A 22791-nucleotide genomic window follows, 5' to 3' on the forward strand; every position below is an offset into this window, starting at 1 on the left:
ACCTTAAATGCACGATTTACACTGATGTCGAGTGACTGCAAATACTTTGGGCCATCTGCTTTTCTTCCCTCTGAAAGCTTTTGTTGTCGTTCTGCACTGAGTCAGTTCCTCACGCTGCTGTTTCCAACGTCTTATCATCGACTCATTTATGCCAAGCTCCCATGCAGCCGCTCTATTTCCTTTTCCAACAGCCAGATTTATCGCCTTCAACTTGAAAGCTGCATCATATGCATTTCTCCGTGTCATTGCAATGATGAGGGTGACAAAATTACTACCGTAATCATTATGATGGGAAGTTTGAGCGCGCTCGATTTACGTCACATTATGTGACGGTGCTCAGTTTTTTGGCGGCATGAATCTTGTGAACGCGGGAAAAATCCATAAATTAGCCGCGTCATTGTATAAACCGCGAGGTTCAAAGTGTGGGAATAAAGTAGCGGCTTATAGTCCGGAAATTACGGTATACAAGTATTTATTTAAATCATCTTTGCATTGACAAACATACAATTTGTAAAGCATGTCTTAAATACCCCAAAAGTCAGTTCCATTATGTAAATGTCATAATACCATGAGAAAACATCAAGGATATATACTTAAAGAAATCACTTCTCCTCCCAACAACATCCAGACATTCACTGACAGATCCATTAGGGTTTGGGAAGGTTGCAGAGAGAGATGAACAGTGTCTCAATGTATGGCCACAATCCATTAACCAAAAGACAGTAAGTGTAAGTGACATACTTTTGTGTAGATGGAATGAAGTTGCCTAAAGACATTGATCAGAGATTGGTTATGTGTTTGTCCCTCTATTGGTTAAGGTTGGGATTTCGGAAAGTTATGCTGGTCTTGGATCTGTGCTTTTTAGGGCAACTTCCTCACAGAGCTGTCCTTCTGCTCATTGGTGGAGACCGGAGTTGTGAAGTAAAATTGCGATTTCAGTGTGGTTCTTTCGGTGATACACAATGTACGAGTGGAGGTCTCTTGATAGGTAGCTCGAGCTGTCAGTTAAGAACCTGTTTGTGAATTAGTAGTTTGATTGGAGGTTTGGGCTGTCAGTCTTGACTCCTGTGTCTGTGTAGGTAGTCAGTCAGGAGGGTGGGGTAGTCTGTCATGACGCCTGTGGCTCCTGCTTCGAACGCCGCCTCGATGTCAGGGTCCTCGTTGCAGACGAACAGGTGCACCTGAGGATAGAGGGCCAGACGTCAGTTATCCGACATGAGAAAAATACTACAGTACGTGCTAAAGAATTCTATAGTAAACTTTTGTATACTGTATTACACACTGTAGTATCCCTTGATCATGTGTTGTACTTGTACTTTAGAATGTTGTAGAATACTACAGTATTATCTGCAAAAATAAGCAGTATAGTAAATATTACAGTAATGTCTGCAAAAACACTATACTTATTTAACAATAGTAAATACCATTTTTTAAATTGAACCTTTATTTTGACAAGGAGTCAATGCTGAGACCAAGGTCACTTTTCCAGATGAGCCCTGTATTAAGCACCAAAATACACATCTAAACACATTCATATACACAATACACAAAAAGAAAAACAGAAAAGACCATCTTCAATAAAAAGGTCCCCTCACAACCGTCTGAAATACCATAGAGGCACAAATTCCACCAATTATAAAGTGTATTGTAGATCATGCCACAAGTAAGGTGCAAGGAAATTAAAGGCTGATTTTCCTAATTCTCTGGATACCATCTATGTGACTTCAAAGAGGTGATGAGGAACTATAGTATTCCATTTGCATATACCCTGCCCATTCCCCTCACCCCATTTTGTGCCACCAGAAATATTCCATTCACTTTTTGTTTTTTGCTCTGACATGCACTATCAACTGTGGGACCTTATATAGACAGGTTTATGTATGCCTTTCCAGATTATGTCCAATCAATTGAATTTACCACAGGTGGACTCCAATCAAGTTGTAGAAACATCAAGGATTATCGATGGAAACAGGATCGCCTGAGCTCAATGTCGAGTCTCATAGCAAAGGGTCTGAATACTTTTGTAAATGTGATAGTTCAGTTTCTAAAAACCTGTTTTTGCTTTATCGTCATGGCGTATTGTGTGTAAATTGATGAGGGGAAAACATTTTTTAAATCAATTTTAGAATAAGTCTGTAACATAACAGAATGTGGAAAAAGTGAAGGGGTCTGAATAATTTCTGAATGCACTGTAAGTGAGACATCTGCATGCTAAGTATGGACCATATATCGTGATCCCTACAGGTTATAGAAAAGAGCAGAAGCTCTGAACTATTCATTCTGACTCCAGTCCTACCTACCTTCAGGTTATGTAAAATTTGCTCTTTTAGTATTTCTCCAGTAGGTTTCCTGAAGGAGAAAGTCTCCAATTCTATGTCAAAGATAATAAAACTAAAGCACTATAGTAAATCCTACAGTAATGCCTGCAAAAGCACTACCATAAATACTACAGTATAGTACATTATGCAAAAACTCTACAGTGAACACTACAGTATATTAAAATCTGCAAAAACACTACAATAATTACTATAGTATTTTCCATGTTGGCGGATATGAGTGAGATTGTGTTGTTTAGGTTCAAAACAAAGTGAAACAGGGAGCTACTATCTGAACATTGAATGTGAAATGCTGATTTACATTTTTTGTTGCGCAACATTTTGCCATGGTGTTCTTGAATGAACATGACCCTGGTTCCATTTCAGTCACCTGTCCCTTCACCAGGAGTGTCAAACTCATTTTGACCCGGGTGTGCATTCGGTCTTCAACAAGGTCAAGAGCGCTGCACTAAAAATGGTCAAAATATAGGTGATTATTAGTGAGCTGGGCCGTAGGAGTGGACTGGGAGCCCACATCACTACACGTGCCCCCCCCCCCCCCCCCCCCACAGGGGTAGTGGTCCCCAGACTATCAGCCACCGCCCAGACTTTATCACAGACCTAAATCTTCACCAGGCTTGAGTCTTCTGTCTGACATTCTCATCCACTAAATTAAACTTAGACACAAGCAGTAGTGTTGACACATATAAACAGTGGCAGTTAAGTACAGCGTTTCTCAACCAGTGGCTGACGAGATGTGGTCCTCCTCATCTTTTGTAACCAGCTCATGTTAAAAACAAGTACAATATATAAAAGCACCACTGGAGATACAACTTAGCACTTTTAACTGTGCCTCTGCTCGAGCTATTTTGTTTGCCTTCCTGGTGTGCTGTCGGTTGGTCTCAGCATCTTCTCTGCTGTCACTCTGTGCTTCTTCTGCTTTAGCCAACACCCACATAGCAATTGTTTTGGAGGTGGAACTGTGTTAGAAATGTCAAATCCACAAGTAACTCCTGGCATTATACCTAAAGCGGGCATTGCCATAGGCTGTACCAAGTTGCATTAAGATAAATTCCATGTAGCCTTGTTTATAATTTTGAACACTGGAGTTTGAGATATTAATCTACACATCGATTGGGCTGATAGAAATCCTCATTATTTAGTTGAATGATTTTCAATATGAGCATCATTATTTCTATATAGACTACACTTTCTTGTTCTGAACTTCTAACGTGAGTGGGAGGGGTGTGTCTTTGTGACAATAATCAAGAGCAGCTGCTCACCGATTTGACAGCTCCAACACCGCCAAAACATCAGCAATGCAGATATCGCTGGTTAACTCTTGATCTGATTGAATCTAGGCTTTAAGATATATTTCAAACAAGTGCCTATCATATGTGTTCCCCTGAATCAACACCTACCCTATTCGTTTCTATTACAGGCCTCCAGACTGTCATTTCCCACTGGTGTCACTTACGTTTACAGTTGGTGGCACCAGCCCATGATTTGGTCGGACCCAAATCACGAGTAATCATCTTATAAGTCATTTGTAGTACTTTATTAAGAAGTATAATAAATAAACTACGGAGGTATTCACGTCCAAGCAGGAATGCATGTTTCAATATATTTTTATGTTGCTAATCCAGTGATTGTCATGAATTTTGGGGTTCAAAATTAAACTATAATTGCTATATTTTACTGTCCAAATAGGACTCCAGGATTTACTGATTTATTTTTGTTCTATAGAGATGAATTACATACATCTTAATGTGCAGTAACGAATATCATAGGCTAATTAATGTAGGGTTCAACACCTGTAGAAGTGGAAGCTACAAACAAGCACATTAATTCAATTTCTAACTCGAAATACAATACCCACTGCTAGTAGCCATGTATTAATCCAACACTAAATGTTATGTGCTAAAAAACAGTTGGGAAATAAATAAGTATACCTACAGAAAGCTGAGAACCTCCTCTCTTCGACAGGGACAAGGGGATGAAGCTTGTTGTACGTTAGAAAGCATTTTTCTCTCGAGTGCATGGGGAGAGAGGAGAGTGGCTCGCTCATTGCATCAGCAGGCCCCAGTGAGGACACAGGCATGTTTGGAGGGCAGCCACTTTCATTACAGGAATCATTAGGATAATGCACTTTAGTGTTTGACCAAATCATAGTTTTAGCCATCCCAAAAATAGGATGTTTTGAGTGAGGTGACAATGTAGAATGTGTTCTAAGTTTATAGGCACCCTTTCCGTTTTTTACCACCCATGATCTTGGCTGACTAACTGATGATGGAGTTGGAGCAGGTCTCTTTGCTGATGCCGCGTTTGACTTTGAATGTGAGTTTGCATGACCTCAGTCTATCAGAACTGGGCCGGCTCATCTTGGTGGGGTAGGCCAGCCATTGCCCACTGATCATCCAAAAGCCCATTATAGATCAGTAGAACAGAGAAATTCCACTAAAATCGAGCTGGATTGGAACTCCTATGTTTGCTCCTTGCCCTAGACACTCAGTGTCTATAGTTCTTCAAGGGCTGGATAAGGGAAAGAGGGATGTAACAGGAGCTCTGCTGACGGGCCATGACATACTGAAGCGGTTAGCAGAAGGGGCTAGGAAGTGATGGCAGTAACAATTATGATGATAATAGTAATGATGGTGGTTGCTCTGTACCTGAATTCCTCTGTTGGCCAGATGTTTGAATAGACTCTTCCTCATCGTTAATCTGGAAAAACATTAACGTTTTGCAGGTGGTTTAATCTTTTATCAAAGCTTGTACATGGTCTGTTGGTTTTAGTAGGGAAAGGGAACTGCTTTGTTACTGTAGTAAATGTACCCACTTTTCTATCAGATAGATGACCATTCTGTTCTTCAGAAGACGCTCCTCAGGAATATATGTTCTGCATAAATAGAATGAGATTATATGATAGTTACAATTTACGACATACACACACAGGGTTGCCAGAGAAAGAACAATAGAAAGCTCTCTGTCACCACACATCCGTCTGCACCTATACTCAAAGATAAACATGTGACCACACACATCCATAACAGATGATGGTGAAGTAAGATGGGTACTGTATCAGCACATGAACTTTGGAACCCATACGCAAAAAAACATACATGACACACACGCACGCACACACACACCTGTTAATGATGCGGGGCAGGTAGAACTGCAGGAAGCTCTCTCCCAGCGGAACAAAGGGCAGCAGGCCGCTGTAGTAAAGGAGGAGCAGCTGCAGCCCTCGTCTCATACTGAAACTATAGGGCATGGTGGAGTTCTATAAGGAGAGAGGGAGAGCAGAGAGGGAGAGATGGAGGAATGGGATAGAAGAGAGCAGGAGGGACCGGGAAGAGAGAGGCTGGGTTGAGAGAGTGCAAGAAAATATCTCTCCCTAGGACAGGAGTTGGACCCCTGGTTCAGTTTATTGTATCTTCCCCTAGTTGACACTTACAGATCTGCGGCACTTTTTCATAATGGTAGAGTCTACAGTCGCCCACACTGTAAGGTCCTCTCTATCATACTGTTTCACCATGTTGGACGCCTGAGAGAGAGCGAGAGAGAGACCAGGGCAGAAAGGGAGACGGGAGTTATTCGTTGTCTGTGACTAAAACATTTAGTGAAGCTGTAAAACCTATTATCGTTAGATTATTTTTTTCCCCTGACATAGTCAAATAACTCAAGCATAGATTGTTAACTTTTTTTCCTAATTTGGCACACAAAGACCATGAGTAAAATGTGTCAAAAAGAATGGTACCGATTGGCCTATAGGTGGCAATGTTATAAGCGGTCTCACTTAAACCCTCATATCCACCGCCCCGTAGGTGTCTTTCCTCATGCTGAACAAATTTGCCTCAAGGACCCATAAGGCCTGTCAGGATATTTTTTTCATCCATCTTGAGAATTTTGGAAAACCTTTGAAAAACAAGTCCAAATCACACCAAGCTTGGGGTTTGGTTAATGACAAATCAAAAAATATGATTTTGTGTGTCCATTTAAAACCTTTTTAAATCCACTTCACAATGGCCTATCAACTTGAAACTGAAATTGGTATTGATTACTCAAAAAAGAGAACTTAACTTCTTTTCATAAGGAACGCTTATGCTCAAAAACATCTGCAATCGTCTTCTCCTCATGAACCACATGTCAGATTATGTCCAGATTTTTTATTTACTCATGACATCAGTCTTTAATGGTTTTAGTTGTTAAATTCAAATGTAGCTGCACTGTAACCTGCACGTTAGCATATGCTAATGCTAAAAACACAAATCTTCTCACGAACCATAAATCATATTGACTCCAGATTTGGTATAGACTCAATGAATTAGCCTGTAATGAATTGGAGAAGGATTAGTTGCTGCATTCAAAGTCGGCCACGTCACACAACTAGATGGCACCATATAACACCAGGGCTATAAGAACTGAGCCGATAGACATGGGGCCATGAAATTTGGTACGTAAACCAATGTATGTCCTTAGAAGCTGTGTGATAAAGTCACTGCAACCTTAGATGGCTGCACTGGACCAGTTGGTGGCACTATAGATGTCATCATCCTTGTGGTATTGAGAGAGAACCATGGTAATGCTGTCACTGATTGCACATGAAGGAAGATAGTTCCTACATGATATAGTGCTTGCTTTGCTATCCAACTATCTTGTGTCCTTTCTGTCTTCGGGTGAACCCTGTTCATTGCTGCTCACTGCTATATTTATAAAGTATATTCTGTAAATAAAGTTGAATTTGATTGGATTTAGCTTAGTCCCTGTACTTTCTCCATCAGCAAGCTGTTGTCTTCTTTGATTTCGATGTTGACTGGCATCTTAGGGAATTTCCTGAACACTTCCTCCAACAGGGTGAACTTCCTGTCTGTACCGGTGCTGTAGTGGCCTGGTGTTGGAAAGGAAGGAAGAAAGGGAGGGGATGGGAGGGAGAAGGGTGAGGTAGTGAATGTCATGATAACACACACACACGCATATACGCACACACATTGGTGCGAAACCTCACAAAGAACATTTGTCTATGCCATTGACCCACTTCTGTCAGAGAAGTATGGTGGATGAGTGTGTGTGTCTCTGTGTGTGTGCCTTAATTAGGCTGACAGCGTCGTTGTATTTTGGTACACCAGAAGTACACGAATTTCCAATGCAAAGCTGCGTTTGCCTTGCAGCATTGAGTTGCAGAGGTAGTTGCATAGTGCAAACTGTAAAATTTGGTGGAGGAGGAATAATGCCCTGGGGCTGTTTTTCATGGTTCGGGCTAGGCCCCTTAGTTCCAGTGAAGGGAAATCTTAATGCTACCGCATACAATGACATTCTCTAGGCGATTCTGTGCTTGCCCCTTTCCAACTTTGTAGCAAAAGTTTGGGGAAGGCCCTCATGTTTCAGCGTAACAATGCCCCTGTTTGGACCTCCCGATTGGCACAGTGGTCTAGGGCACTGCATCGCAGTGCTAGCTGCGCTAGGTCCACTAGAGATTCGGGGTTCGAGTCCAGGCTCTGTCACAGCCGGCGGCAACTGAGAGACCCATGGTGTGGAACACAATTGGTCCAGTGTCGTCCGGGTTAGGGGAGGGTTTGCCCTGCAGGGATATCCTTGTCCCATGGTGCACTAGCGACTCCTGTGGCGGGCTGGGCGCAGTGCACGCTGACACAGTCAGTGTGTTTCCTCCGACACATTGGTCTTCCGGGTTAAGTGGGCATTGTGTCAAAGAAGCTTGGTTGGGTTGTGTTTCGGAGGACGCACGGCTCTCAACCTTCACCTCTCCCGAGTCTGTATGGGAGTTGCAGCGATATGAGACAAGACTAACTACGAAATTGGGGAGAAAAAGGGGTTAAAAAATATCTATATTTTTTTTAACTAATAATTTTAATTTAAAAAAAGTTTAAAATGAAAAACAATGCCCCCATGCACAAAGCGAGGCCCAACCTCACTAATGCTCTTGTGGCTGATTGGAAGCAAGTCACTGCAGCAATGTTCCAACATCTAGTGGAAAGCCTTCCCAGAAAAGTGGAGACTGTTATAGCAGCTATGGGGGATCAACTCCATATTAATGCCTTTGATTTTGGAATTAAATGTTTGCCGACCAGGTGTCCACATCATTTTGGCCATGTAGTGTATGTGTTACAGTGGATACCTGCATTAAATGTGACCTCCAGTCTGTCCTTATACAAGGGTAAGTCCTGAAAAGAAAACACAATTCATATTTTATACTACAAAATGAATGAACTGCCTCATTACTGTATGGGACAGTTTATAAAAGCTAGACCAGTTTATGGAACAGATTATAAAAGGGGCCTACATGTATACACATTATAATACATACACATTAAGGTCAGAATAGCTATGGTAAACAAAGAGTTCAAGCAACAATCAAGGGGAGTTTTATATTCTATGGTTTTAATATACATTTGACCTCTAACCTCTAGGTTTAGGGAGGAGATGGTGACATCATGGCCAGTCTGCCTCAGGAGGTTTTCGTCATGTGACACGACCACATGACCATCCCGGGTCAGGTGACAGTCCAGCTCCAGCATTCCTGTACCCTGCTCCACCGCACTGAGGGGGGGGGGGGTGGTAGATTAAATGCCGACACCCGCATAACTGTTGTTTTGAACGTGTCGTAGGTGGAATTGCATTAGAGCTGTCAATCCACAAGTGGCTCCCGGCATCATGCTTATTGCAGACATTGGCACATTAGTAGTAATCCCATGTAGCCATGTTTACAAGTTCCAACACTGGAATGTGTGATACAATCTACACATCGATTAGGCTGAAATATTTAGTTTAAATGATTTTTAATTTGAGTTTCATTATTTCTATATAGCCTACATTTTCTAGTTCTGAACTTCTAACGTGAGTGGGATGGGTGTGGCTTTGTGACAATGACCACACAAGCAGCTGCTCACCGATTTGAAACACCAACTATGCAGGTGTCGGTTAGCGCATGTTAATGTTTGATCTGATTGAATCTAGCTCAGAGGTGTCAAACATACGGTCCGAGTCTGGCCTGTGAGGGGTTCCAATCCAGTTTTAGGGTGGTTTGAGAAAAAATACAAAAAAACTCAAATAAAACATAATTTAAAATGACTAAAATCAAATCGAAAGTATGTCAAAATTACAATGGACCTATAGTGCCTTCAGAAAGTATTCATACCCCTTGACTTATTGCACATTTTGTTGTGTTACAGCCTGAATTCAAAATGGATTAAATATATTTTTGTCACCCATCTACACATAATAACAAAGTTAAGTTGTTTTCATCAATTTCTTTCAAATATCGAATTTACATAAGAACTGTATTCACACCCCTGATTCAATTAAGTGATAATGCCCGAGAAGCCTGTGTTTGGAGGATATATTGGCACGGGTGTTCGCCGAGGGCCGGCAAACTGTGCCAATACCCTTCAAACACCGGCTTCGAGGGTTACCTACATATTCAAATAATGATTGACATATTTTTATTAAACTTTATCTTGATGAATTTATTTAAACTATTTCATCCTTCCGCAAGATATAGTCCCGACACAAATCTAAGGTTGCACCCCAAGCCAGTTCGTTTGCCAGAGACTCGACCCAGTTGTTCAGTCTTTTTGTTCTAAATTGTTCTAGTCATTCATTCTAAATGTTCCATACCCATACTGGCTGGCAACATTTTCATCCCTTGAATTCTAGCTAGCTAACTACAGCTAACTTACAGTCACGTCAAACAGTGCAGCCAAAATAACAGCAAAGTAGCTTAATTTGCATATGTTTAAGTTGCTTTCTAGTGTAATCTATTTAGATTTCTCCTGGCATAGAAAATGTGCTCTCTCATCAGGACACTGTTGTTCAGAGGAGCTAGCCAAAAACACAGCAAACACAAACACTTCAAACTGAAGCTGGATAGACTTTAAACTAGCCAGACTTCATTTCATTTGATCTTTTTTCAATTGATATTTCTTTGTATATATCCATGAAAATGATGCCAGCTGATTCATGATTTCGAGTGGCTGAGAAATGCTGCCTGCCTGTCTGTCTCATCCTGACTCCCGACACTTTCATAACTATGGGACAGCTTGAGATTGAGTTTGAATATTGAAACAATGTTGAAATGTTGAAGGTAATATGGTAATAGGTAATATGTGCATGTAGATAGGGGTAAAGTGACTATGCATAGATAATAAACAGCGAGTAGCATCAGTGTAAAAGCAAAGGGGGGGGGGGGGGGTGTTCAATGTAAATATCCTGGTGGCCATTTGATTAATTGTTCATTAGTCTAATGGCTTGGGGGTAGAAGCAGTTAAGGAGCCTTTTGGACCTAGACTTGGTGCTCTGGTATCGCTTGCCGTGCGTTAGCAGTGAGAACAGTCTAAGACTTGGGTGACTGGAGTCTTTGACCATTTTTTGGGCTTCCTCTGACACTACCTAGTGTATAGGTCCTGAATGGCAGGAAGTTTGGCCCCAGTGATGTACTGGGCCGTATGCACTACTCTCTGTGGCGCCTTACGGTCAGATGACAAGCAGTTGCCATATCAGGTGTGATGCTACCGGTCAGGATGCTCTCGATGATGCAGCTGTATTACTTTTTGAGGATCTGGGGACCCATGCCAAATCCTCAGTCTCCTGAGGGGGAAAAGGTGTCGTGCCCTCTTCACTACTGTCTTGGTGTGTTTGGACCATGATAGTTTGTGGTGATGAGGACACCAAGGAACTTGAAACTCTCAACCCGCTCCACTACAGCCCCATTAATGTTAATGAGGGCCTGTTCGGCCCTACTTTTCATGTAAGTCCACGATCAGCTCCTTAGTCTTGCTCACATTAAGGGAGAGGTTGTTGTCCTGGTCTCTGACCTCCTCCCTATAGGCTGTTTCATCATTGTCGGGGACCAGGCCTACCACCATTGAGTCATCTGCAAACGTAATAATAGTGTTGGAGTTGTGCTTGGCCACACAGTCGTGGGTGAAGAGGGAGTACGGGAGGGGACTAAGTACACACCCCTGAGGGGCCCCAGTGTTGAGGATCAGTGTGGCAGACGTGTTGTTGCTACCCTTACCACCTGGGGGCGGCCTGTCAGGAAGTTCAGGATCCAGTTGCAGAGGTAGGTGTTTAGTCCCAGGATCCTTAACTTAGGGATGAGCTTTGTAGGCACTATGGTGTTGAACAATGAGCTGTAGTTAATGAACAGCATTCTCACATAGGTGTTCCTTTTGTCCAGGTGGGAAAGGGCAGTGTGGAGTGCGATTGAGATTGCGTCATTTATGGATCTGTTGAGGCGGTATGTGAATTGCACTGGGACTCGGGTTTCCGGGATGATTGTGTTGATGTGAGTCATGACCAGTCTTTCAAAGCACTGAATGGCTACCGACATGAGTGCTACGGGGCGGTAGTAATTTAGGCAGGTTACCTTCGCGGGCACAGGGACTACGGTGGTCTGCTTGAAACACATAAGTATTACAGACTCGGTCAGGGAGATGTTGAAAATGTTAGTGAAGACACTTGCCAGTTGTTCCGCACATGCTTTGAGTACACGTCCAGGTAATCCGTCTGGCCCCGTAGCTTTGTGAATGTGGACCTGTTTAAAGTTCTTGCTTACGTCAGCTACGGCGAGTGTGATCACACAGTCATCCGAAAAAGCTGGCATTCTCATGCATGCTTCAGGGTTGCTTGCCTCAAAGCGAGCATAGAAGGCATTTAGCTCATCTGGCAGGCTCGCCTCACTGGGCAGCTTGCGGCTGGGTTGCCCTTTGTAGTTTAATAGTTTGCAAGCCCTGCCACATCCAACAAGCGTCAGAGCCGGTGTAGTAGGATTCAATCTTAGTCCTGTATTGATGCTTTGCCTGTTTGATGGTTTGTCTGAGGGCATAGCAGGATTTCTTATAAGCGTCCGGATTACAGTCCTGCTCCTTGAAAGTGGCAGCTGTAGCCTTTAGCTCGGTGCGGATGTTGCCTGTAATCCATGACTTCTGGTTGGGATATGTACCTTGTGGTAGCAAAATCAGAATTAGTTAGGTAACATAGATAAATAAGATGTTTTATCTTATTTATTGTCATTAGAATGTCTTCTTTTTGAAAAATACTGTTGACCGTGTGCAGTTATCCCTTCTCTGCTAGGGCTCAGTTACTTGGGGTCCAGAGAGGGGAGAGGTCAGGTTAGTCTTATCTGTGAATGTGTCTGTAACTATTTCTAAACCATGTGAAGGGATGGCGTGATTAAAGGGGAACCAGTTAGTTGGCTCCACAATGTCTGTGTGCCAGTCACTCCTCTCCGTGATCTTGTCCAGGAGGGATTGTATTTGAGATGGGAGTGTCTAGAATTGACAATTGATTCAATGGGGAGAACAAGGATTTGATACACTGCTGCTTTTGCAGGTTTTCCTACTTACAAAGCATGTAGAGGTCTGTAATTTTTTATCATATGTACACTTCAACTGTGAGAGACGGAATCTAAAAACAAAATTCCAGAAAATCACATTGTATGATTTTAAAATAATTAATTAGCATTTTATTGCATGACATAAGTATTTGATCACCTACCAACCAGTAATAATTCAGTTTTTCTTTAAGAAGCCCTCCTGTTCTCCACTCATTACCTGTATTAACTGCACCTGTTTGAACTCGTTGCCTGTATAAAAGACACCTGTCCACACACTCAGTAAAACAGACTCCAACCTCTCCACAATGGCCAAGACCAGAGATCTGTGTAAGAACATCAGGGATCAAATTGTAGACCCGCACAAGACTGGGATGGGCTATAGGACAATAGGCAAGCAGCTTGGTGAGAAGGCAACATCTGTTGGCTCAATTATTAGAAAATGGAAGAAGTTTAAGATGACGGTCAATCACCCTCGGTCTGGGGCTCCATGCAAGATCTCACCTCGTGGGGCATCAATGATTATTAGGAAAGTGAGGGATCAGCCCAGAACTACACGGCAGGACATGGCCAATGATCTGAAGAGAGCTGGGACCACAGTCTCAAAGAAAACCATTAGTAACACACTACGCCGTCATGGATTAAAATCCTGCAGCACACGCAAGTTCCCCCTGCTCAAGCCAGCGCATGTCCAGGCCCATCTGAAGTTTGCCAATGACCATCTGGAGGATCCAGTGGTGGAATGGGAGAAGGTCATGTGGTCTGATGAGACAAAAATATAGCTTTTTGGTCTAAACTCCACTCGCCGTGTTTGGAGGAAGAAGAAAGATGAGTAAAACCCCAAGAACACCATCTCAACCGTGAAGCATGGAGGTGGAAACATAATTCTTTGGGGATGCTTTTCTGCAAAGGGGACAGGACGACTGCACCGTATTGAGGGGAGGATGGATGTATCATGAGATCTTGGCCAACAAGCTCCTTCCCTCAGTAAGAGTATTGAAGATGGGTCGTGGTTGGCTCTTCCAGCATGACAACGACCCGAAACACACAGCCAGGGCAACTAAGGAGTGGCTCCGTAAGAAGCATCTCAAGGTCCTGGAGTGGCCTAGCCAGTCTCCAGACCTGAACCCAATAGAAAATCTTTGGAGGGAGCTGAAAGTCTGTATTGCCCAGCGACAGCCCCGAAACCTGAAGGATCTGGAGGTCTGTATGGAGGAGTGGGCCAAAATCCCTGATTTGCCAAATGGAGGGCGAGGAAGAGCTTTGTATGCATCTCTGTGTGTGGAGTAAAGGTGGTCTAGAGTTGATTTCCCTCTAGTTACACATGTGACATGCTGGTAGAAATTATATAAAAAGGATTTATGTTTGCCTGCATTAAAGTCCCCGGCCACAAGGAGCGCAGTTTCTGGGTGAGCATTTTCTTGTTTGTTGATGGCCTTATTCAGCTCTTTGAGTAAGGTCTTAGTGCCAGCATCGGTTTGTAGTGGTTAAATAGACAGCTACGAATTATATAGATGAAAACTCTCTAGGCAGATAGTGTGGTCTACAGCTTATCATGAGGTACTCTACCTCAGGCAAGCAATACCTCAAGACTTCTTTAATATTAGACATCACAAACCAGCTGTTATTGACAAATAGACCCACCCCTCGTCTTACTAGATGTAGCTGTTCTGTCCTGCCGATGCACAGAAAACCCAGCCAAGCTCAATATTATCCGTGTCTTCGTTCAGCCATGACTCAGTGAAACACAAGATATTAGACCCACCCGTTGTATAATACTTTGTAGAAGAACCTTTGGTATTAATTACAGCTGTGAGTCTTTCTGGGTAAGTCTCTAACAGCTTTCCCCACCTGGATTGTGCAACATTTGCCCATTATTCTTTTAAAAATTCTACAAACTGTCAAATTTGTTGTTGATCATTGTTGGACAAGCCTTTTCAGGTTTTTGCCTGAAAGTAGATTTAAGTCAAACCTGTCTTCTTGGCCACTCAGGAACATTCACTGTCTTCTTGGTAAGCAACTCCAGTGTAGATTTGGCCTTGTGTTTTGGGTTATTGTCCTGCTGAAAGGTAAATTAATCTCCTAGTGTCTGGTGGAAAGCAGACTGAACCAGATTTTGCCTGTGCAATTCTGTATCTTTTTTTATCCTGAAATTCTCCCCAGTCCTTAATAATGATGATAAGCATACTGTCGTGACTTCTCCTTAATGTGAAGACTGTTATATCAAATCAATTCTCTGTGTAATAATTATTACGGAATTAAACTAATCTTGTAACATTAATGAACTAAGAAGCCGTGGCACCATGCAAAAAAGTTTAAAGAGTCACTATTTCCCGAATTGAACTCTTCAGATATTTTCATGTCTTATCGATTACAGTCACTTATTAATGTATTATTACCTCAGTCATTCTGAACGTCGTAATTTCTTGTCGTCTGCACTAACCCTACTTTATTGATGAATCAGCTCAATTATTTATTAATTTACTAACTAATTAAACAATTACAGAATACACAAACATTATACAGTAAATTGTCTCTCGAAGACTAGCAAAACAGGACCGTTTGGGTATAACACGGTGGCGAGGAGACAAAGGAGTTACTCTATTGGACATTGGGAAGCTACGCTCACAAAACACAAACTCTTAAGCACTCTAATATTCGCTCACTCGGGAAAAGAGAACGCAATATATGTATTTATGACTGAGCTGTCCTTGATCGTCCAAATCCTTGATCACGGAGATGTTGGGTGTAAGACTCTGGTTCAACCACCAAAGATCACCATGTCCTTAGGTAGAACTACTGGTCATGGTGGTGGTAAGAATGGATACTTCACCGTACCTTGTACAGTAGTTCTGAGTTGATCTCGTTAGAATGCTTCAAAGGTTATCGATGTTCTCATCCTAGGCTACGTATGCTTCCACCTGCAGATTGATAAGGCGACGTCTAGGATTTGCTTCTTCTGTAGTGATCGATAGTTTGAGTTTATAACCATTTTGCAACATTCGGCTCACGCTTGGTCTATAGAGTGGTAGATTTCTGAACCATTTGTAACCTTTTCAGCTGATGCTGAACATAACTGGTCTAATATGTTAATTCTTCAGTGCGTCCTTAAAAACAATTGGGGAAAAAGGGCGTTCCATTACGTTTAGCATAATTACTGTGCTCACGTGGGCGTGGTTACTGACTTGGTAAACTACATAAAAAAAACATTTTCTCATGTAGAAGACAAATCACATTTCTATTTTTTCAAAAATATTTGGATACTTAATCATTAATTTTATACAACATTCAGATGCAAACCTCATAATTAAGAAGTGTAGACAGGGGTACAGTTATGTGGTTCTGTCTTTCATGATGTCACATCATCAAAACAAATGAGGGGAAGGGCTAGCTAAAAGGGTTAATGGAAGGGTTAGCTAACATTTTAAGTACAGTGGGGCAAAAAAGTATTTAGTCAGCCACCAATTGTGCAAGTTCTCCCACTTAAAAAGATGAGAGGCCTGTAATTTTCATCATAGGTACCCTTCAACTATGACAGACAAAATGAGAAAAAAAATCCAGAAAATCACATTGTATGATTTTTAATGAATTAATTTGCAAATTATGGTGGAAAATAAGTATTTGGTCAATAACAAAAGGTTCTCAATACTTTGTTATATACCCTTTGTTGGCAATGACAGAGGTCAAACGTTTTCTGTAAGTCTTCACAAGGTTTGACTAAATACTTTTTTGCCCCACTGTAGTTGCAAAGTAGCTAAAAACGGAGTAGTTGCAAAGCTGCTAATTAGCTAAAAAGTTGTCTGTGATGAGATTCGAACACGCAACCTTTGGGTTGCTAGACGTTTGCATTATACTTGCCCTTTTCAACCATCTAAAAGTACAACAAAATTTCAATACAGTACCGCTCTTCACCAGGCCAGACAGGTGTTGTACCTTGTTTCCCTTGGAAACTAGAATCCCGCTCCAAGCCGGGCCTCTCCCAGCTGTAAGCACGTTGTGGGATAAACTGGGAGCAGTGACATGCAAGCGATAAAACCTCAAAAGTGTGTGGTCATGCCTAATTTGCCGCAACAAATATCCCCAATGGTCAACCCTTTAAATAATGCCCCTGGTGGAGTGAATGTGTACACCATTCGGTAACCTTTGCCGCTATATGCCAGGGAGATAGCCTCCACAATCCTATGGAAAAGACGCTGCTTAGAGAGCGCCCTAAAGTGAGCTGGATTAGCAAAGCAGACAAAAAGCTGGTCACATAACTGGATATCCCGGGTCCGCTCAATGTATGTGTGTAAAGCTTATACTGGACACAGGGCATGTAACCAAAGAGACTTTGTGGGATAATAGCATGGTCCTCTCCAACCCTGCTAATTGCCTCAACTCTGCTACCAACAACCACTTAAGGGGCACAGGGGGCTCTGGCAAGGGCTGACGTAGTACCTTGTTTGGACAGTAACCAAACGTGGGGGCACTGTTGTCAAAGTAATGTTTTTGTGGAGGGTTGCACTGGTCGCTCACACCTGTACCAAGGACCCTCGTTCTGGGGTTTACCCGAGCCAAGTGCTCCGGGGCTGCTTTCTCATCAGAAGGTGCTTGGGGAAAGCTACTAAGTTTCACTTGGCAGAAGTTATGCATCCTAGCCGACGTTAGGCAGGAAGCTTTTTAGTCTAAGCTAGCTTGCCTCTCTGACCACAGCATAGTCCGTTTAGAATAGCCAAGTGACTTAACTCTACATAATCTAAACAAGAGAGCTACCCAAGCAACTCCACCATGGGAAGGTAGGAATAACTAGTAAAAGCTAGCTTGCCTAGGTGTGTTTGCCAACGTTTTAGCTAGCCTGGGCTCGAAAGTCTATGTAGGAATGGATCACCGCGGTGAGACCCTTCATCAAAAAATATTCTGGGAAGAGAGGCAAGCGGTGCATGACCAAGAAAGACACAGGCGGCGGGGGGTACCCACCAAACCTGGCCGCCCTCTCTCTTCAAGTAGCCTCCAGTAACCAACACCAGGAGCCGGGGTTAGGTGCAGGCAGCTAATGCATACACCACGCCCAGGCAGACAAGACATTTGCTCCAACCATAAAACAAATCCCGCAACTCAGACTCAGCCGAGGTACAGGCAACTGGGAGAGGAAGTCACTATCGGAAACACCAAGGCCCCTCAAGAATGAGACACGATTGTCAAGAGAACCTGCGCCTTGGACTAGCAGAACATTGCCAGCCGTGGGCAAGCCACGGTTAGTGAAACCGTGCCCTAGGCCCACACACAAACTGATTCGAGCGAGGGAAGCCAGAGAATGCACCAAGCTGGCTGAGACATACAAGACAACAAACATGAATATATTTTTATTCATTTGGGCATGGTCCCGACCCAGCTTGTTAGCCTTCATCGTTTCGGTCGTATTAGCCATCTTACTCATTGCTACAGCCAGGCCAAGCAATCCATAGAATAACGAATTGGTTTGCACACAACGGGTGAGCACCCAATACCACAAATGGATAGTTTAGTTGGAGTTAGTCTCATGTTCCAAAGATGTTTGTTTTTGGCATGAATCGTTCCTGCTGAAATCGAGGTGAAGAACAGAATAATTTAAGGGTTTCAGAAAGGCGTTTATTTCATTGGCCTTGTCAGGCGTGATTTTAGTTCTTCAATTGAAATCGTGAGAGTGTAACTCACACACAGTTGTGTTGTACCGAGAGGAAACCTGGTTCAGTCTGCTTTTCACCAAACACAAGTTCACCTTTCAGCAGGACAATAACCTAGAAGACAGTGAATCGTAGTGGAGGCTGCTGATGATGATATATATATATGCCATTTAGCAGACGCTTTTATCCAAAGCGACTTACAGTTATGTGTGCATACATTCTACGTATGGGTGGTCCCGGGGATCGAACCCACTACCCTGGCGTTACAAGCGCCATGCTCTACCAACTGAGCTACAGGCGCCTAACCAATTGTGCTATTATTATTATTTTTTGTTGCATTATTTGTAACTTATTTGTAACCATCATATCTTATGGCAAAAAAAAAGAGCTCCTGGATAAAAGGACAGCGATCACTCAACTCGGATTAGACTAAGATTTTTTCTTCGAGGCCGAAATCCCCTTCATTGGCAAGAGAAAGAGACGCAGGTAGAGGACACAGGGCGGGGTGCCCCGTAAGAATCCACCAACAGCGAGTGGGAAATCTGCCCTGACCATCAATATTACTTTCCAACATACAATCATTGGACAATAAATTAGATGAGGTACGAGCACGAATATCCTATCAACGGGACATCAAAAACTGTAATATCTTATGTTCCACCAAATCAAGGCTGAATGACGACATAGAAAATATTCAGCTAGCAGGATATACGCTGCACCGGCCAGTTAGAACAGATCACTCCAGTAAGACGGGGGGGGGGGGGGGGTCTGTGTATATTTGTAAACAACAGCTGGTGAACGAAATTTAAGGAAGTCTCTAGATTTTGCTCGCCTGAAGTAGAGTATCTCATGATAAGCTGTAGACCACACTATTTGCCAAGAGTTAATCCATTTTTTTTGTGGCTCTTAATTTACCACCACAGACGGACGTTGGCAGTAAGACTGCACTGAGTCAGCTGCATAAAGGAAATAGCAAACAGGAAACCGCTCACCGTTAGGCGGCGCTCCTAGTGGCCGGGGACTTTAATGCACGGAAACTTAAATCAGTTTTACCTACTTTCGCAAGGCACTGTAAATCCGTTTTACCAAATTTCTATCAGCATGTTAAATGCGCAACCAGAGGAAGAAAAACTCTAGATCACCTTTACTCCACACACACAGACGCATACAAAGCTCTCCCTCGCCCTCCATTTGGCAAATCTGACCATAATTATATTCTCCCGATTCCTGCTTACAAGCAAAAATTAAAGCAGGAAGCACCGATGACTTAGTCAATAAAAAAGTGGTCAGATGAAGCAGATGCTATACATTACATTTTACATTTAAGTCATTTAGCAGACGCTCTTATCCAGAGCGACTTACAAATTGGTGTATTCACCTTATGACATCCAGTGGAACAGCCACTTTACAATAGTGCATCTAAATCTTTTAAGGGGGGTGAGAAGGATTACTTTATCCTATCCTAGGTATTCCTTAAAGAGGTGGGGTTTCAGGTGTCTCCGGAAGGTGGTGATTGACTCCGCTGTCCTGGCGTCGTGAGGGTGTTTGTTCCACCATTGGGGGGCCAGAGCAGCGAACAGTTTTGACTGGGCTGAGCGGGAACTGTACTTCCTCAGTGGTAGGGAGGCGAGCAGGCCAGAGGTGGATGAACGCAGTGCCCTTGTTTGGGTGTAGGGCCTGATCAGAGCCTGGAGGTACTGAGATGCCGTTCCCCTCACAGCTCCGTAGGCAAGCACCATGGTCTTGTAGCGGATGCGAGCTTCAACCGGAAGCCAGTGGAGAGAGCGGAGGAGCGGGGTGACGTGAGAGAACTTGGGAAGGTTGAACACCAGACGGGCTGCGGCGTTCTGGATGAGTTGTAGGGGTTTAATGGCACAGGCAGGGAGCCCAGCCAACAGCGAGTTGCAGTAATCCAGACGGGAGATGACAAGTGCCTGGATTAGGACCTGCGCCGCTTCCTGTGTGAGGCAGGGTCGTACTCTGTGGATGTTGTAGAGCATGAACCTACAGGAACGGGCCACCGCCTTGATGTTAGTTGAGAACGACAGGGTGTTGTCCAGGATCACGCCAAGGTTCTTAGCGCTCTGGGAGGAGGACACAATGGAGTTGTCAACCGTGATGGCGAGATCATGGAACGGGCAGTCCTTCCCGGGAGGAAGAGCAGCTCCGTCTTGCCGAGGTTCAGCTTGAGGTGGTGATCCGTCATCCACACTGATATGTCTGCCAGACATGCAGAGATGCGATTCGCCACCTGGTCATCAGAAGGGGGAAAGGAGAAGATTAATTGTGTGTCGTCTGCATAGCAATGATAGGAGAGACCATGTGAGGTTATGACAGAGCCAAGTGACTTGGTGTATAGCGAGAATAGGAGAGGGCCTAGAACAGAGCCCTGGGGGACACCAGTGGTGAGAGCGCATGGTGAGGAGACAGATTCTCGCCACGCCACCTGGTAGGAGCGACCTGTCAGGTAGGACGCAATCCAAGCGTGGGCCGCACCGGAGATGCCCAACTCGGAGAGGTTCGAGAGGAGGATCTGATGGTTCACAGTATCGAAGGCAGCCGATAGGTCTAGAAGGATGAGAGCAGAGGAGAGAGAGTTAGCTTTAGCAATGCGGAGCGCCTCCGTGATACAGAGAAGAGCAGTCTCAGTTGAATGACTAGTCTTGAAACCTGACTGATTTGGATCAAGAAGGTCATTCTGAGAGAGATAGCGGGAGAGCTGGCCAAGGATGGCACGTTCAAGAGTTTTGGAGAGAAAAGAAAGAAGGGATACTGGTCTGTAGTTGTTGACATCGGAGGGATCGAGTGTAGGTTTTTTCAGAAGGGGTGCAACTCTCGCTCTCTTGAAGACGGAAGGGACGTAGCCAGCGGTCAGGGATGAGTTGATGAGCGAGGTGAGTTAAGGGAGAAGGTCTCCGGAAATGGTCTGGAGAAGAGAGGAGGGGATAGGGTCAAGCGGGCAGGTTGTTGGGCGGCTGGCCGTCACAAGACGTGAGATTTCATCTGGAGAGAGAGGGGAGAAAGAGGTCAGAACACAGGGTAGGGCAGTGTGAGCAGAACCAGCGGTGTCGTTTGACTTAGCAAACGAGGATCGGATGTCGTCGACCTTCTTTTCAAAATGGTTGACGAAGTCATCTGCAGAGAGGGAGGGGGGGGGGATTCAGGAGGGAGGAGAAGGTGGCAAAGAACTTCCTAGGGTTAGAGGCAGATGCTTGGAATTTAGAGTGGTAGAAAGTGGCTTTAGCAGCAGAGACAGAGGAGGAAAATGTAGAGAGGAGGGAGTGAAAGGATGCCAGGTCCGCAGGGAGGCGAGTTTTCTTCCATTTCCGCTCGGCTGCCCGGAGCCCTGTTCTGTGAGCTCGCAATGAGTCGTCGAGCCACGGAGCGGGAGGGGAGGACCGAGCCGGCCTGGAGGATAGGGGACATAGAGAGTCAAAGGATGCAGAAAGGGAGGAGAGGAGGGCTGAGGAGGCAGAATCAGGTTGGAGAAGGTTTGAGCAGAGAGAAGAGATGATAGGATGGAAGAGGAGAGAGTAGTGGGGGAGAGAGAGCGAAGGTTGGGACGGCGCGATACCATCCGAGTAGGGGCAGTGTGGGAAGTGTTGGATGAGAGCGAGAGGGAAAAGGATACAAGGTAGTGGTCGGAGACTTGGAGGGGAGTTGCAATGAGGTTAGTGGAAGAACAGCATCTAGTAAAGATGAGGTCGAGCGTATTGCCTGCCTTGTGAGTAGGGGGGGAAGGTGAGAGGGTGAGGTCAAAATAGGAGAGGAGTGGAAAGAAGGAGGCAGAGAGGAATGAGTCAAAGGTAGACGTGGGGAGGTTAAAGTCTCCCAGAACTGTGAGAGGTGAGCCGTCCTCAGGAAAGGAGCTTATCAAGGCATCAAGCTCATTGATGAACTCTTCGAGGGAACCTGGAGGGCGATAAATGATAAGGATGTTAAGCTTGAAAGGGCTGGTAACTGTGACAACATGGAATTCAAAGGAGGCGATAGACAGATGGGTAAGGGGAGAAAGAGAGAATGACCACTTGGGAGAGATGAGGATCCCGGTGCCACCACCCCGCTGACCAGAAGCTCTCGGGGTGTGCGAGAACACGTGGGCGGACGAGGAGAGAGCAGTAGGAGTAGCAGTGTTATCTGTGGTGATCCATGTTTCCGTCAGTGCCAAGAAGTCGAGGGACTGGAGGGAAGGCATAGGCTGAGATGAACTCTGCCTTGTTGGCCGCAGATCGGCAGTTCCAGAGGCTACCGGAGACCTGGAACTCCACGTGGGTCGTGCGCGCTGGGACCACCAGATTAGGATGGCCGCGGCCACGCGGTGTGGAGCGTTTGTATGGTCTGTGCAGAGAGGAGAGAACAGGGATAGACAGACACATAGTTGACAGGCTACAGAAGAGGCTACGCTAATGCAAAGGAGATTGGAATGACAAGTGGACTACACGTCTCGAATGTTCAGAAAGTTAAGCTTACGTAGCAAGAATCTTAT

At 44.2% G+C, this 22791-nt stretch overlaps 1 protein-coding gene across 1 annotated transcript in view; it reads right to left on the reverse strand.

Moving 5' to 3' along the window:
• Window positions 1-409: 409 nt before the first annotated feature.
• The window catches only part of LOC124037949 (lysophospholipase D GDPD3-like), a 31269-nt gene continuing 8887 nt past the window's right edge, over window positions 410-22791 (reverse strand). Inside the window, exons 4-11 of the mRNA XM_046353247.1 lie at window positions 8735-8870; window positions 8449-8494; window positions 7085-7203; window positions 5770-5859; window positions 5462-5595; window positions 5152-5211; window positions 4985-5036; window positions 410-1181 (exon numbers count right to left, since the gene is read on the reverse strand). Coding sequence (XP_046209203.1) covers window positions 1053-1181; window positions 4985-5036; window positions 5152-5211; window positions 5462-5595; window positions 5770-5859; window positions 7085-7203; window positions 8449-8494; window positions 8735-8870 — 766 coding nt within the window. The 3' untranslated portion in view covers window positions 410-1052. The remainder of the gene's footprint in view (window positions 1182-4984; window positions 5037-5151; window positions 5212-5461; window positions 5596-5769; window positions 5860-7084; window positions 7204-8448; window positions 8495-8734; window positions 8871-22791) is intronic.

Source organism: Oncorhynchus gorbuscha, linkage group LG06 (genome assembly GCF_021184085.1).
Source record: "Oncorhynchus gorbuscha isolate QuinsamMale2020 ecotype Even-year linkage group LG06, OgorEven_v1.0, whole genome shotgun sequence".
NCBI classification, from domain to species: domain Eukaryota; kingdom Metazoa; phylum Chordata; class Actinopteri; order Salmoniformes; family Salmonidae; genus Oncorhynchus; species Oncorhynchus gorbuscha.